This window comes from Vicia villosa, linkage group LG2 (assembly GCF_029867415.1).
Source record: "Vicia villosa cultivar HV-30 ecotype Madison, WI linkage group LG2, Vvil1.0, whole genome shotgun sequence".
NCBI classification, from domain to species: domain Eukaryota; kingdom Viridiplantae; phylum Streptophyta; class Magnoliopsida; order Fabales; family Fabaceae; genus Vicia; species Vicia villosa.
Window position 1 is genome coordinate 187111980 of NC_081181.1, and position 16489 is coordinate 187128468.

Below are 16489 nucleotides of genomic sequence, written 5' to 3' on the forward strand. Positions count from 1 at the left end.
TATGTCAAACCTTTTGAGCAGGGAAAGATGGAGATTGAGGAGTTAGAGACCCGGTGAGAATTGTTTCCAACTATTTTAGCATGAGCCAAGATTATAGACACACAGAAGTTCCAAGTAGTTCTTTTATCTTCAAACCTAGTCATGTTTCTAGCTTTCCAGATTTGGTAGAAGATACAAACCATGCTAGCATGAATAACAACTCTAGGTTGAGGAGACCAACAGTAGGATAAAATTGGTGTGCAGTCCTCAATGTCAGAGATCAATTGATTCAGATGAAAGATTTTTCCCAGCCACATCCAAATGCTTTTAGCAAACTTGCATTCAAAGAAAAGATGGGAAGAAGTTTCCTTGCAAGAGTGACAAAGGTTGCATAAGGAAGGAAATGAAAAACCTCTTATTAACATATTTTCATCAGTTGGAAGTTTGTGGTGAATGTACCTCCAAACAATCATAGAGTGAGATGGAGGAGAATCAATGTCCCAAGGGAAAAGATTTCCAGATTGTGGAGGGACAATGGTTGATGATTGTATTATACGCTTACTTTATAGTTAAAATGCCATTGATGTTATTCTTCCAAGCAAAGAGGTCATGAACCTCTACTTCAGGAATAGAGTAACGAGAAATTGTGCCTAACAGGTTAGGCAAAGCCACTTGAATGTTGTTGTTGATATTCCAAGCATTTGTCCACCAGTCACTTAGTTTTGAAGTTAGACCATAATGAAATTTTTCTGGAATTTGATACTTGTTGGCTAAAGTTTCACATGTCCAGTTGTCTAACCAAAAGTTAACACTTCTACCATTGTCAATGCTCCACATACAATTATCCAACACAGCTCCATGAGCCTCTTTAATTCCATTCCAGATTGAAGACTTAATAGCATACTTTATGAGTCTGCCATTTGTTTTCACTCTATCATTGAACAAGATTGACCAACTTTGATTAAAGTTCAAGAACTTCCAACATAAATGAATATTAGTGGCAGAATTGTAGGCCTCGAGGTAAATGATTTCCAAACCACCTTCGTTTAAATTTTTGCAACAGGTTTTTCAAGCAACTGTGACTATCTCTTCTTCTCAATGCTTCCACTCCAAATAAAGTTTCTCATTCAAAGCTCTATCTTCTTGATTATGCTACCAGGCCAATTATAAATGGAAATGCAATGCACCATCATGCTAAGAATGACTGATTTCACCAGTTGAGTCCTGCCTGCCATTGGCAGAGTTTTTGCTTTCCAGGCTGCTAGTTTGAGCCTTATCTTATCTGCAATGTAGAGAAAGTAACAAGCTTTAAGTTTACCTAAAAAAAATGGAACTCCAAAATAGATGAAAGGTGGAATAGCCATAGTGAATCCAATTAAGTTAGCCAAACTGCTATGCTTAGCTAAAGTCATTCCACGAGCATAAATCAATGATTTGGAATAGTTGTAAAACTGGCCCGAATAGTTTCGATAGTTCTTAAGAAGATCAGAAATAGCCTTAAGAGATTTAACATCTCCTCTGCAGAAAATCATTATGTCACCTGCAAAAAGAGTGTGAGAGGGAACCATACAAAATTTATTAGCTTTTGTAAGATTAATCTTTTGCATGGTTGAGGATGCAGAGGAATTACTAATTTAGAGGGAGTAATTTAAAACTATGGAAATGGAAATAGAAGATAGACCGAGTCCTTCAACTCTTGCCAACTTAATTTCAAATGCCCTTTGAAACTCAGTTTAACCTATGGAACTTAATGATTCATAATGATTCGAGACTATCAACAATGGGTTCTTCACAGAAACATGAAAAGTTTATTAGTTTATGCACCACTCTGGTGTCCATGGCAACACCCTCACCTATCCTTTAATCCTCGGTTCCCATGCCAACCACCATTCCATTGCACACGATTCAATGCTTCATGTTCATGTCATTAGACTTGCCTTCGAAGCTCATACATTTATTCCATTATTGAATATGCAATAAAGGTGTTTGATGAAATGCCACAAAGAACTGTTGTCGTGTGGAATACCCTCTTTTATGGACAAGGCATTGAGCTTCTTGAAAGAGACGCGGCTCTTGGTTTCGAACCAAGTTTGTCTACATTTGTTTCAATTTTATTGGGTTATTCTTCCAATTTGAATTCTTGAGTTTCTTTGGCAGGGTATGTCAATATATTGTTTTGTTGTCAAACTTGGACTTGTGTGTTTTGAGGTTTCTCTAGATAACTCATTGATGGGTATGATTGCTAAGTTTGGACAAATGGATTTAGAAAATTCAGTTTTTGACTTTTTGGATGAAAAGTCAGTAGTTTCTTGGACAATTATCATGGGGGTTATGTGATGTTTGGGAGTAATATGGAAGTGTTCAAGTTATTTAATCAAATGCAGCATCAAAACATTGGCATTGACTTTGTTGTGTTTCTGAATCTTATTTCTATTTTCCTACAATCGATCTGAAGAACTCTTGTTAGATTCATCAGTTCACTCCGCTGTATTCATTTTTGGGTGTGATGAAGAGGATTCCATTGGAAACATGCGTATAACTATGCGTGCAAACTGTGGCAAACATACATCTGCTTGAAGGATATTTGATACAATAATAGGAAAGAGTGTTCTATCATCGACTTCGATGGTGTCAGGATATGCCTGCTCAAGCCATCACGAGGAAGCATCGAGTCTTTTTAGACGGATGATAAGGACAAAAACTAAACCAAATGGAGCAACCCTTGCAACTATTTTATCAGCTTGTGCTAATTTGGGATCACTCAGCATTGGACATGAGATCGAACAATGCGTATTTGGAAATCGATTTGAATTTGACCAACTAGACCAAACGTCTCTTTTACACGTGAATTCTAAATATGGTAGTATTAACAAATCAAGAGAAGCGTTTGAAAGGGTAAAAAAATAAAGATTTGACTCTTTGGACTTCCAAACCAAATAATGGCTAATCTGTACAACTCTGTTAGTAAGTGCAAGGAGGCGAATACTGTGCAAAACCCCATAGATGGTAATGGAATGGTTAAAGAATGTGGCTGGAGCCAGGTTCAGGTCAGTGGTTAATTTCATATTTTAGTTCTATTTTTGTACTTGAGTAGATTTATATTAAAGAGATATAATACATTTATGCTCTTAGTCTCCAAATACATGTTATTGATATTAGTATTACTGACGCACTTGATATTCTTGATATTCTTGATATTCTTGTTTCTGATCTAACAAATTCAGAAGATTTATTGTTTGTCTGCACACTGTTAAGTCTAAATTCAATCTAATTCTGTTGAGAGAACAAGTTGTAATACAAGGTGTACAGGCCAAGCAATTAAGAGTTACATTTTTTTTCTTTCACTTCTGTCACGTGTTACTTGCTAAGGCTTTTCCATCTTCTGTGAAGGTACTTATGTTTGTTCAACTATCATAATGTTTTTATCTTATCTTCTATCTCTATGAAGACTAAGCAAAAGTTATATAAGTTAAAGGACTAAAGCGTTGAAGGTTCCTCTGAGTAATACTGCTTGTGCTGTCATTAGACAACTACTAAATTGATGGAGGGAAAGGGTCAAGATAAAGAGGTCAAGCTATTGACTGTCATAGTCTTACAAAATAATCAAACTAAGCGACGAAAAACTATGCCATTATTAATGTAAAACCATGATATATATTTTTCTATCATGAGTCATTCAACTAGTTCATCATAGCATACAGTAAAGTTTATAAATAAAGAGAGAGGTAAAAGGATCACCAAAGCAACTTTCCATTTACAAGTAGACAGATATAAATTTTGAATTCTGATCTAGAACACAGTCCTAGAGTTTTTCTTCTAGTTAGGGGTGTCTCCTTAGGGTTTTCGGGGTGAGTGTATGTAGTCGAAAATTGAAGTTGGGCAAAAATATTCAATAAGTTTCAGCCTTTCAGGTTAGATTATATTCTCGTTCTATTTTGAATTATAAACAAAAGAATACCTAACTGAATGAAAGCTGCACATAATTAGTTTTAATGGAATATATACAACTTAAAGTTTTAGTGGAAACAAGTTGTTAGATCATTATGAGTCATGTGATAGAAAAAAGGCCAGGCCTTTCTATACTAATCTTCACAAAATTCTCAAAGATTTTTATGAGATATCTGAGCAAGTAACGTTTTTCATCCAAACATATCTTCTCTCAAGTTAATTCTATTAAAACCCTGGAATTTATTTGTGTTCTTAGTTACCATTTTTTACTTAACTCTTCTAGTTAGAATTCTAAAATTTCAAGGGGCCAGCACAATAACTATATGTACAATTCCTTTGCCTTGCCATCTTCTAGTCATTGATGCACAACTACACTATTTCACCTGTCTCATTTATTTTCCCAAAAGCTATGCTGACAAAGTCAAGGAAATATGAACCATTAATTCCAAATATTTTGATAATTGTATTATTGTAGGAAGTGTGGAGTTATATTGTCCACATAATCACATAGCTCTGTCGCATCACTTTGACTGACTTTGTGTGTGAAGTTAATAACAAAATTAAGTTCAAATTCAGCACTAGCTCATGCCACTAGTGTTTAAATGCATGCTTCTTATGTATTACCACATAGTTATCAAATCCACAGCATAAACTTCTTTCTGCACCAAATGAAGCCTCTTTCTTTATTGGCACCTGTACTCTTCTACCTTCATCTTCTTTTTCTGTTTACCTTAAATGTAATGTGGGTTGGTCCAAACCAAATTGTGGCAGTAACATTAGGAAACCAAACAGATCATTTGGCATTACTCAAATTCAAAGAATCAATATCTAGTTATCCATATGGAACTCTTGAATCTTGGAATACTTCCATCCACTTCTGCAAGTGGCATGGAATCACATGCAGCCCCATGCATCAAAGAGTTATAGACTTGAACTTAGAAGGAAATCAGTTACACGGATCTTTATCTCCCTATGTTGGCAATCTCTCTTTTCTGATAAGTCTCAACCTTAACAACAACAGCTTCTTTGGAGAAATACCACAGGAGTTGGGCCAGTTGCTACAATTGCAACAACTTCGTCTTTCCCATAACTCGTTCGCAGGTGAAATTCCTACAAACTTGACATATTGCTCCAATCTCAAAGGCTTGATTTTGGTAGGAAACAATTTGATTGGAAAAATACCGATTGAAATTGGCTCTTTGAAAAAGCTTCAAGCATTCAACCTTTTGAAAAATAATTTAACTGGAGGAATCCCCTCATTCATAGGGAATCTTTCACGCTTAAATTTTTTAGTATTTGACTATAACAACTTAGAGGGACATATTCCACAAGAAGTATGTCGCCTCACAAACGTGTCAATTTTAAGTTGGGGTAGGAACAATTTATCTGGTATGATTCCCCCTTGTGTTTACAATATCTCGTCACTTACTATGCTGTTAACAGCATTAAATAATATTCATGGTTCTCTTCCACCCAATATGTTCCACACCCTCCCCAATCTCCAACATTTTCAAATTGGCGGGAATCAAATCTCTGGCACTATTCCAACTTCAATTATAAATTCATCTTCCATTGTAAAGATTGATATGAGTCGAAATTTTTTTGTTGGACAAGTTCCAAATCTCGATAGGCTAAAAGATTTGATTTATTTGAATTTGGAATTCAACAATTTAGGTGGAAATTCAACTAATGATTTGTATTTTTTTAAATCTTTGACAAATTGTAGTAAATTGTCTCTGGTTTCTATATCCGATAATAGTTTTGGTGGCACTCTGCCAAATGCCATAGGCAATTTATCCACTGAACTCAATATGCTACATCTTGGGTTTAATGAGATATCAGGAAAAATTCCTGCAGAGTTAGGAAATCTAGTTGGTTTAATTGCCTTGCCCATGTCATTCAACCACTTTGAGGGAATTATTCCAACTACTTTTGGGAAGTTCCAAAAGATGCAACAATTACAAATGGGTGGAAACAAGCTGATAGGAAATATACCACCCTTTATCGGCAATCTCAGTCAATTGTATTATTTGGATTTACAACTTAATATGTTTGATGGAAATATTCCTCCAAGTATAGTAAACTGCCAACAATTACAATATCTAGATTTTTCGCAAAATAAGCTTATAGGAACCATACCTTTAGAGGTTTTTAAGCTTTCTTCTTTATCAATCTTGTTGAATTTGTCACATAACTTTTTGAGTGGAATCTTACCGAGAGAAGTTGGCATGCTTAAAAATATTGGTTCGCTGGATGTCTCTGGGAATCATCTATCTGGAGATATTCCTACAACAATCGGTGAATGCACAAGCTTAGAGTATATCCTTTTGCAAGCAAACTTCTTTAATGGAACAATACCATCTACTTTGGCTTCTCTCAAAGGTCTTCGGTATTTAGACCTTTCAAGAAATCATTTGACAGGATCAATTCCTGATATTATGCAAAATATCTCAGTTTTGGAACATATTAATGTTTCTTTTAACATGTTGGAAGGCGAGGTACCAATAGATGGTGTCTTTAGAAACGCAAGCCAAATAGCAATTTTTGGAAACAATAAGCTTTGTGGAGGAATTTTACAGCTGCATCTACAACCATGCCCTATAAAAGGTAGGAGACAGGAAAATCACCATAAATTCAAGTTGATAGTACTGATAGTTAGTGGAGTTTGTTTTATTCTCATACTTTCATTTGCTATAACTATCTACTTGATGAAGAAAAGAAATAAAAAACAATCATCGGATTCAGCATCAATTGATCAACTAGCTAAGGTTTCATACCAAGACTTGCATCGAGGAACTAATGGTTTCTCGAATGAAAACTTGATCGGATCAGGGAGTTTTGGTTCTGTGTATAAAGGAAATCTTGTATCAGAAGATAGTGTTGTTGCCGTAAAGGTCCTGAACCTTCAAAAGAAGGGAGCTCACAAGAGTTTCATTGTTGAATGTAATGCACTCAAAAACATAAGGCATCGAAATGTAGTCAAGATTTTAACATGCTGTGTTAGTACGGATTACAAAGGTCAAGAATTTAGAGCTCTAGTCTTTGATTACATGAAAAATGGAAGCTTAGAACAATGGCTGCATCCCGAAATTCTAAATGTTGAGCATCCACCAAAATTGAACCTTGGTCATAGATTAATCATCATTATCGATGTTGCATCTGCATTACAGTATCTTCATCAAGAATGTGAGCAAGTAGTCATTCATTCTGATCTAAAGCCAAGCAATGTTCTTCTTGATGATGACATGGTTGCTCATGTGAGTGATTTTGGCATAGCAAGACTTGTCTCAGCCATTGACGCTACCTCTCCTAAGAATACTAGTACAGTTGGAATAAAAGGGACAGTTGGCTATACTCCTCCAGGTATGTTCTAAACTTTTGAGTCCTCCTTTGTTTCTTTGAATTCTCCATTATTTTTTTTTGTTTAGATTTAATATCTTACAAGTTACATAGTACTCACATCTTTTGATACATATTTTAGAGTATGGAATGGGTTCTAAAGTGTCCACATGTGGTGACATGTATAGCTTTGGAATCCTTCTGTTGGAAGTTCTTACCGGTAGAAGACCCACCGATGAAACTTTTGAAAACGGTCAAAATCTGCATAACTTTGTTGCAAGATCATTTCCTGATAATCTTATAGAGATTTTGGACCCATGTCTTGTACCTAGTTATGGAGAAGTTGAAATAGAAGATGGATATCATCAGAATCTTGCTCCAAATGTAGAGGAGGGTTTAGTTTCCCTTTTTAGGATTGGACTTACTTGTTCAATGGAGTCACCTAAAGAAAGAATGAATATTGTTGTTGTCACTAGGGAGCTTAGCATAATCAAAAAGACCTTTTTTCCAGGTGAGAATTTGAGATTTTTTATGGTTAGTTGAATCATAATTAGTCATTAATTGCATTCACAGTGATAATTAGAGTTTCATATTTCAGAATACAAAGGTAATAGTGAACTTCTTGATTTGAATTTCAGGTGTTCACTAGAAAATTTGAGCTCTTAAATTTCCAAGTATTTGTGAAAAAAGAAGTTATGCAGCATGGTGTGCTTTTGTTAAGAAGTTAGGCCACTATCTTATATAGTGTCAAGTTTATTGAAATACATGTAATCATTTTTAGCAGAAGCATGTTCACCAATAACTTGGTAAGGAAACTTATTATGGTGGACACTGCCTTTTATCAAAGCTCCAGAAGCAATAAATAAAAATTTCAGATAAGTTGATTCAGTTTATGATAGTTTTCTTTCCACTTTCTTCTATTTCAAACTAATAAAGCATGCTATATTATATACCATGGGATTATCATGATGTTTAAACTCATTAAATAATAAACTTTAGGATTAAGTGGAGGCTGAATAAAATTAACAGACAATGCATCAAATAGAACAAACATTTTAGGACAGCAAAAATCATAGTTCGGAAGCATATGATTCGTCAAAATGTTTATTCCATATTTCCAGGATTAAATGTCTGTGATATGTCACTAGCTTACAAAATGTATGTCCAAGAAGTAGTAGCCAAGTAACTAGATTATAAGACTTACTTAAAATTTTAACTTTTGATTAAAATAGTAATAGTAGAAAGATAAAACTTAAATCCAATTCTTTAGCCTTGTTCTTACTATTTTCTGATAAAAATATAATAAATGTATAATTTCTTATTACACATGCAATTTTCTCGTATTTTCACTTTTTAAATTATAATTAAGTACATTTATCATATATTTTCATTGAAAAATAGTAAGAATCACATCTAAAAAATTGTATCTAAGTTTTATCCATGTCAATAAATTGTGGCGTCTTGTCCTTTCTTTCATTATATTCACTTGTATGTATATTACAATCATGATTACAACTATTAATCACTAATAACACCAAATTCCTAATATATATATGGGTTAAATAGGAATTACAAATATATACAATTATTATTAGGCTGATTCTAAGCATCACATTAAAAGAAATAATATCATTGACTAACATTCCCCTCAAATTGATGCCACTGATCAAGAAGCACCAATTTGCACAATAGAAATTAGTGGCGGGGATGAGGAACAACTTTCGAAAAGATATCAGCAAGTTGAAGTTGTGAGCTGACATGAAGAAGAGATATAACGTGATCATCGAGAGCCTCGAGAATGGAGTGGTAGTCTACCTCAATATGCTTACTATGCTCATGAAAACCCGGATTAGCAGCAAGTTGGATGGCACTAGTGTTGTCATCATAGAGAGGTGTCAGAGTACCTTGAGGAATGTCATGTTCTGCCAACAAACCACGAAGTCAAATAATCTCAGAGCAAGTTGTAGATATGGCTCAATATTCCGACTCAGTTGATGACTTGGAGACTCGAACTTGCTTTTTACTCTTCCAAGAAATTAAAGCAGAAGTGTGCATGAATTGACTAACTTGTTGTGCCGCAAAAGAAATATCTGACGTGTAATAGTCAAATAGTTAAGGAATGTCTTTAGCTCAAAAAATAGATACAACGCCTAATTCAGAAAGGACACTTGTATGTGAAGAGAAACCTCAGTAGAAGTTTAGGGCATCAAGTTCTCAAGGAAGAATCATCCCCATAAGCCCCATATCCAATGAAGGAAAGGAGCCAAAAAAATCAAGAAGATGACAAAGTTATCCACCACACGCTCAACACTATTGCAAGAGGATTCACCAATGACAGAGAGACTAGCTCTCCTCGAAAGAGGTACGCTCTCCATATCCTCACCATTGAAAATGCAATCTCAATGTTTTAAGATTGATTTGGCTAAAGAGATAAAGGAAGACTTAACACACATTAAAAAAAACATACCATTAGAAAGAGTAAATATATTAAATCAAAAAGAAAGAGGATACAAGATTATAAGGGGGACCAAACCAAAATCTCTTAAAAAAAGTCTAAGTCTAGGGCTATCATCCTTGTCAAACAAGACATTCCTAATAATATCCCTGTGGACAAAATTAAACCAAGTGAAAGATTTAACTTTGAGGCCAATGCTAGCCAAGATATCAACACAAAATTTGGCCTCACGATAAATGTGAGTGATCAAAAAATCAATTGTAAGTGTGTACTAGTTACAACAATGAAGCCAACGAGACTTGATGTACCAAGGCACAAGGTCCAAATTAGAAAAGGCATTAACAACCAGCAAACAATCCGATTCAATCCAAAGCTTCCTCCAATTGAGTTCTTTAACTTTTTCTATAGCTAACATGGCAGCAGTGAGTTCTGCAATGTCAGCTCTCCCGAAACCAATATAATCATAAAAGCTACCAAGGTGACAAGCTTTTTCATCCTTGAAAATGCCTCCACAAGAGATAACCACGGGAAAGCCTATAGCCAAACCATCGATGTTGCATTTAATGCATCCCGCAGGCGGAGGAAACCAAAAGATTTCCACAGTAGATAAAACATTTAATGTGTCATATTCACTTAAATTTCATTTTGAAGAAATGCATTGAACCCAATTTAATTTTGAATTGATAAAAATGTTATTTGATGGTTTTTGAAGGAATTATCTTAGGACACAAAATCTCTTCGAAAGATATTAAAGTTGATCATACCAAAATAAATGTAGTAGAAAAATTACCTATGCCGCTTTATATAAAATGAGTGAGAAGTTTTTAAAAAAATGCCAAATTCTACCAACATTTTATACAAGACTTCTCTAAAATTTCAAAATCATTTTGTAACCAAATTTAATAAGGAAGCATATTTTGTGTTTAGTTCTGAATGTTAAAGTTCTTTTATGTTGATTAAAGAGAAGTTAATCCGTGTCTCCGTAATCATAGCCCCAATTTGGGCATTATCCTTTAAGCTTATGTGTGATGATAGTGATTAAGCAGTGGGAGCAATCCATGGCCAGGAACATGCAAAGTATTTCCATGTGATTTAGCATGCAAGAATTAAAAGTCTTAAATGAAATTTAATTGAAATACACAACTACTGAAAATGATTTGCTTGGGGTAATATTTGCTTTGAAAAAATTATACTTGTTTAGTAGAACTCTCGGCCGAGTCGGAAAACTTGGTCTACCTTTAGATTCAATTCAGGAAATGCCTCCAGAAGTCCAAGCCAAAGCTTTTGGTCGATTGCTTAGTGCTTGCAAGATCCATGACATGCAGCTGCCAAGTCAAGTTATTAGACCTTAGTCCATGAAGTTCTGCAAGTTATGTATTAACGTCTAATTTGAACAAACCTGTAAGTAAGTGTAACGAGGGGACTACTATGCAAAACTTATACTACATAGTAATGGAATGGTTAAAGAGCGTGTCGGGAGGCAGATTCAGGTCAGTGGTTAATTTCATATTTTTGTAAAAATTAAAATTATTTCTAAAAATATTTAAATATTTAACTTATTTTTAGAAAGAATATTTTAATAGCAGTACACTTGCTAACTCTTCTGATTGGTAATACCAACATGCTAGTTTCATATGCAAGAATTTATAACCTTCCCTAGGTTTCACCTTAAGCTAAGGAATCATGTCAACAAAATCCAAAACTCAGTAATTTAATCCAATAATAGATCATATAATAGTTTTTTTTTTTAAACCACTAGGTCCAATCTGTTGACAAAAGGGTGGTTCTGAAGTTATCATCTGAATAATTTTTGTCTTTGTTTGATCCATTGTCTTGACTTTTCAATATAATATTGTTTGTGAAACTAAAAAAAAAGTTAAGTTCACACCCAGCAATAGCTCATGCCACAGTATTTAAATGGATGCTTGTTATGTATTACCTCATACTTATCAAATCCAAATAAAGTCATATAACATACACCTCTTACTATTCCACCAAATGAAGCCTTTTTCTTTGTTGGCATACCTTCATGTTGTTTTTCTGTTTACTGTAAATTTAATTTGGTTTGGTCCAAACAAAATTGTGGCAGTATCATTAGGAAACCAAACAGATTATTTGGCATTGCTCAAATTTAAAGAATCAATATCTAGTTATCCGTATGGAACTCTTGAATCTTGGAATACTTCCATCCACTTCTGCAAGTGGCATGGGATCACATGCAGCCCCATGCACCAAAGAGTTATAGACTTGAACTTAGAAGGATATCAATTACATGGATCTTTATCTCCTCATGTTGGCAATCTCTCTTATCTGATAAATCTCAACCTTAACAACAACAGCTTCTTCGGAGAAATACCACAGGAGTTGGGTCGGTTGCTGCAATTACAACAACTTCATCTTGCTGATAACTCGTTTACAGGTGAAATTCCTACAAACTTGACATATTGTTCCAATCTCAAAGGCTTGTTTTTGGCAGGGAACAGTTTGATTGGCAAAATACCAATTGAAATTGGCTCTTTGAGAAAGCTTCAATCGTTCAACTTTTGGAAAAATAATTTAACCGGAGGAATCCCTTCATTCATTGGGAATCTTTCATTCTTAACTGTTTTGGTATTTGACTATAACAACTTAGAGGGAGATATTCCCCAAGAAATATGTGCCCTCAAAAACTTGACAATTTTAACTGGCGCTGTGAATAATTTGTCTGGTATGATTCCTTCTTGTCTTTACAATATGTCATCACTTACTGCGCTCGTCACAGAAAAGAATAAGATTTATGGTTCTCTTCCACCCAACTTGTTCCACACCCTCCCCAAGCTCGAACATTTTTTAATTGGAGGGAATCAATTCTCTGGCCCAATTCCAACTTCAATTATAAATGCATCTTCCTTTGTAGAATTTGATATCAGTCAAAATCAATTTGTCGGACAAGTTCCAAATCTAGAAAGGCTAAAAGATCTGCAATATTTGAATTTGGAATACAATCATTTAGGTGGCAATTCAACTAATGATTTGGAATTTTTACATTCTTTGGCAAACTGTACTAAGTTGTATATGTTTTCTATGTTCCATAATAATTTTCAAGGTGTTCTCCCAAAGGCCATAGGAAATTTATCCATTGAACTCAATGAACTATATCTTGGGTTTAATAATATATCAGGAAAAATTCCTGCAGAATTAGGATATCTTACTGGCTTAACTCTCTTGGGCTTGCAATTCAACCACTTTGAAGGAACGATTCCAACTACTTTTGGGAAGTTCCAAAAGATGCAACAATTACAATTGGATGGCAACAAGCTGTTAGGAAACATACCGCCCTTTATAGGCAATCTCAGTCAATTGTATTATTTGGATTTACATCATAATATGTTTAATGGAGATATTCCTCCAAGTATAGGGAACTGTCAACAATTACAATATCTAGAACTTTCGTGGAATAAGCTTAGAGGAACCATTCCTTTAGAGGTTTTTAACCTTTCTTCTTTATCAAACACATTGGATTTGTCACATAACTATTTGAGTGGTAGCTTACCAAGAGAAATGAGTATGCTAAAAAATATTGATATGCTAGATGTCTCTGAGAATCATCTATCGGGTGTTATTCCTACATCAATTGGTGAATGTATAGGCTTAGAATATCTTCTTTTGCAAGGAAACTCCTTTAATGGAACAATACCGTCTACTTTTGCTTCTCTCAAAGGCCTGCAATATTTAGACCTTTCAAGAAATCGATTGACCGGATCAATTCCCGATGTTATGCAAAACATCTCAATTTTAACATATTTGAATGTTTCTTTTAACATGTTGGAAGGTGAAGTACCAATAGATGGTGTGTTTGGAAATGCAACCCAAATATCACTTATTGGAAACAATAAGCTTTGTGGAGGTATTTCACAACTGCATCTACCACCATGCCCTATCAAGGGTAGGAAACAAGCAAAACACCATAAATTCAAATTGATAGCAGTGATAGTTAGTGTGGTTTCTTTTCTTCTAATACTTTTATTTGTTATAACTATCTACTGGATGAGAAAAAGAAATCCAAATAGGTCTTTTGATTCACCAACAATTGATCAACTAGCTAAGATTTCCTACCAAGACTTGCATCGAGGAACTAATGGTTTCTCGAATGAAAACTTGATCGGATCAGGAAGTTTTGGTTCTGTGTATAAAGGAAATCTTATGTCAGAAGATAATGTTGTTGCAGTAAAGGTCCTGAACCTCCAAAAGAAGGGAGCTCACAAGAGTTTCATTGTTGAATGTAATGCACTCAAAAACATACGACATCGAAATTTAGTCAAGATTTTAACATGTTGTGTTAGTACGGATTACAAAGGTCAAGAATTTAAAGCTCTAGTTTTTGATTACATGAAAAATGGAAGCTTAGAACAATGGTTGCATCCCGAGATTTTAAATGCTGAGCATCCAAAAACATTGAACCTTGGTCATAGATTAAACATCATTATCGATGTTGCATCTGCATTACATTATCTTCATCAAGATTGTGAGCAAGTGGTCATTCATTCTGATCTAAAGCCAAGCAATGTCCTTCTTGATGATGACATGGTTGCTCATGTGAGTGATTTTGGCATAGCTAAACTTGTCTCAGCCATTGGCGGTACCTCTCATAAGAATACTAGTACAATTGGATTAAAAGGAACTGTTGGCTATACTCCTCCAGGTATGTTCTAAACTTTTTGAATCTGCCTTTGTTTATTAGAATTCTCCACTTTTGTGTAGATTTAATATTTTACAAGTTACGTAGCACTCACGTCTTGTGATACATATTTTAGAGTATGGAATGGGTTCTGAAGTGTCCACATCTGGGGACATGTACAGTTTTGGAATCTTTTTGTTGGAAGTTCTTACTGGTAGAAGACCCACCGATGAAGCTTTTGAAAATGGTCAAAATCTGCATGACTTTGTTGCAGTATCATTTCCAGATAATGTTATAAAGATTTTGGACCCACATCTTATATTTAGAGATGGAGAAGTAGAAATAGAAGATGGAAATCATGAGAATCTTGCTCCAAATATAGAGGAGGGATTAGTTTCACTTTTAAGGATTGGACTTACTTGTTCAATGGAATCACCAAAAGAAAGAATGAATATTGGTGATGTCACTAGAGAGCTTACCATAATCAAAAATGCATTTTTCCCTGGTGAGTTATAGTTTGATTTTTATAATCTTATTGTGCATTTTAAAAATGCTTAACTACAAAATACAAAGGTAATAATAATGAGCTTCTACTTGATTTGAATTTCAGGTGTTGACACTCATAACAAGTACCTAAAGCTGGACTAAATTTTTCAAGTCATTTGTGGTGGAAAGAGAGGTTATTCAGCATGGTGTACTTTTGTTAAGATGTTAGACCATTATCTTGAAGTATTGTATCACTAGAAACATTATATAGTGTCAAGTTAATTAAAATACATTATTTTTAGCAGAAGCATGTTCAACAATAACATGGGAAGGAGACTTATTATGGTGGATACTGACATTAATCAAAGGTTTTGAAGCAATAAAAAAGTATTTCAGATCAGCTGAGTCAGCATGGCATAGTTTTCTTTCCACTTTCTTTCTCTTATTTCAAACTATTAAAGCATGTAATATTATTAGCATTTTAGGCAACTAGTATGAATCTATAGGGATTTAAATGGATATCCACAATGATGTATAGTGTGATATCTGTATTCGTCCGTTGGATAAATTTAATACTCGTATTCGTCTCATATCCGTGCTGATATCTGTTAAACGAATAATCCACGGGTTTTTAGGTATTCGCGGATATTTACAAATATTTATATATAATTTTTTTTTCTTTTTTTTAAAAACGTTTTTCAATTTCTTGTAAAGACAAAGTTATTATCACATATTACATTTGTCCCAAATTATAAGACGTTTTGAATATTTCACACAAATTAAGAAATACAATTATTACTTTATGGGTAAGTGAAATTATATATAGTTTTATAAAAATGCCCTTCAATAATTATATTGGAAAATAAAATTTAAATTATAAAGTGACTTATAATTTGAGATAAATTTTCTCTCTAAAATGTTTTATAATTTGAGACAAAGGGAGTAACATAGATGAAACTCGCTCTTATTTTAACGGATACTACTAGTTGATAAAATGATAAAGAGAAAATATAAAGAAATTCATTGATAGAGATTTCATTTAGTTTTATTATTTCATTTTACATTGTTGTTGCTTACTAATTTCTGATTACTTACAATATTTGCAAATAGATTTTTTCTACCTATCTCAAATATTGTGATTTTGAATATCCGATTCTTTGTGGAGATAAGAATAAAAACAAATTCTTAAATGAAGTTGATGGAGTGAAATAGGACTTAAGTGAAGTAGGACGGTCCTTCTACAACTTCATCTGAAGCTCCATGTAAGCTTTCCTCGAGATCAACTTGACATAAAGTAAGAAGTTACAAAGGGAAAGCTAATCGCTTCTGCGGAATGAATATTATTGTATTTATAGATGAATATATTGTAACTTCCATTTAGGATCAATGCCATTTTCTTTCTTCCCATGACCTTCGATTCGTTGCTTGAATGATTTTATTTCATCATATCATCTTGAATGATTTTATTTTGTTATATATTCTTGAATAATTTTTTTATCATATAGTCTTGATTGATTTTATTTCATCATATAGTCTTGAATGATTTTATTTCACCATATAGTCCTGAATTATGTTATTTCATTATACAGTCTCAAATGATTTTATTTCATAATATAGTCTAAAAC

At 33.9% G+C, this 16489-nt stretch overlaps 3 protein-coding genes across 3 annotated transcripts; 2 read left to right on the forward strand and 1 right to left on the reverse strand.

Annotated features, from left to right (window-relative positions):
* Positions 1-537: 537 nt before the first annotated feature.
* LOC131650886 (uncharacterized) lies at positions 538-1586 on the reverse strand. Its single transcript, XM_058920589.1, has 2 exons — positions 1136-1586; positions 538-1019 (listed from the first exon to the last, which is right to left on the reverse strand). The coding sequence occupies exons 1-2, from the start codon at positions 1584-1586 to the stop codon at positions 538-540; spliced, it is 933 nt and encodes a 310-aa protein (XP_058776572.1).
* LOC131653266 (probable LRR receptor-like serine/threonine-protein kinase At3g47570) lies at positions 1214-8168 on the forward strand. Its single transcript, XM_058923358.1, has 3 exons — positions 1214-7290; positions 7409-7777; positions 7905-8168. The coding sequence occupies exons 1-3, from the start codon at positions 4530-4532 to the stop codon at positions 7913-7915; spliced, it is 3141 nt and encodes a 1046-aa protein (XP_058779341.1). The 5' UTR covers positions 1214-4529; the 3' UTR covers positions 7916-8168.
* A 3331-nt stretch (positions 8169-11499) lies between these two features.
* LOC131653267 (probable LRR receptor-like serine/threonine-protein kinase At3g47570) lies at positions 11500-15724 on the forward strand. The gene is made up of 3 exons (XM_058923359.1): positions 11500-14402; positions 14515-14883; positions 14989-15724. The coding sequence occupies exons 1-3, from the start codon at positions 11639-11641 to the stop codon at positions 15024-15026; spliced, it is 3171 nt and encodes a 1056-aa protein (XP_058779342.1). The 5' UTR covers positions 11500-11638; the 3' UTR covers positions 15027-15724.
* Positions 15725-16489: the final 765 nt, after the last annotated feature.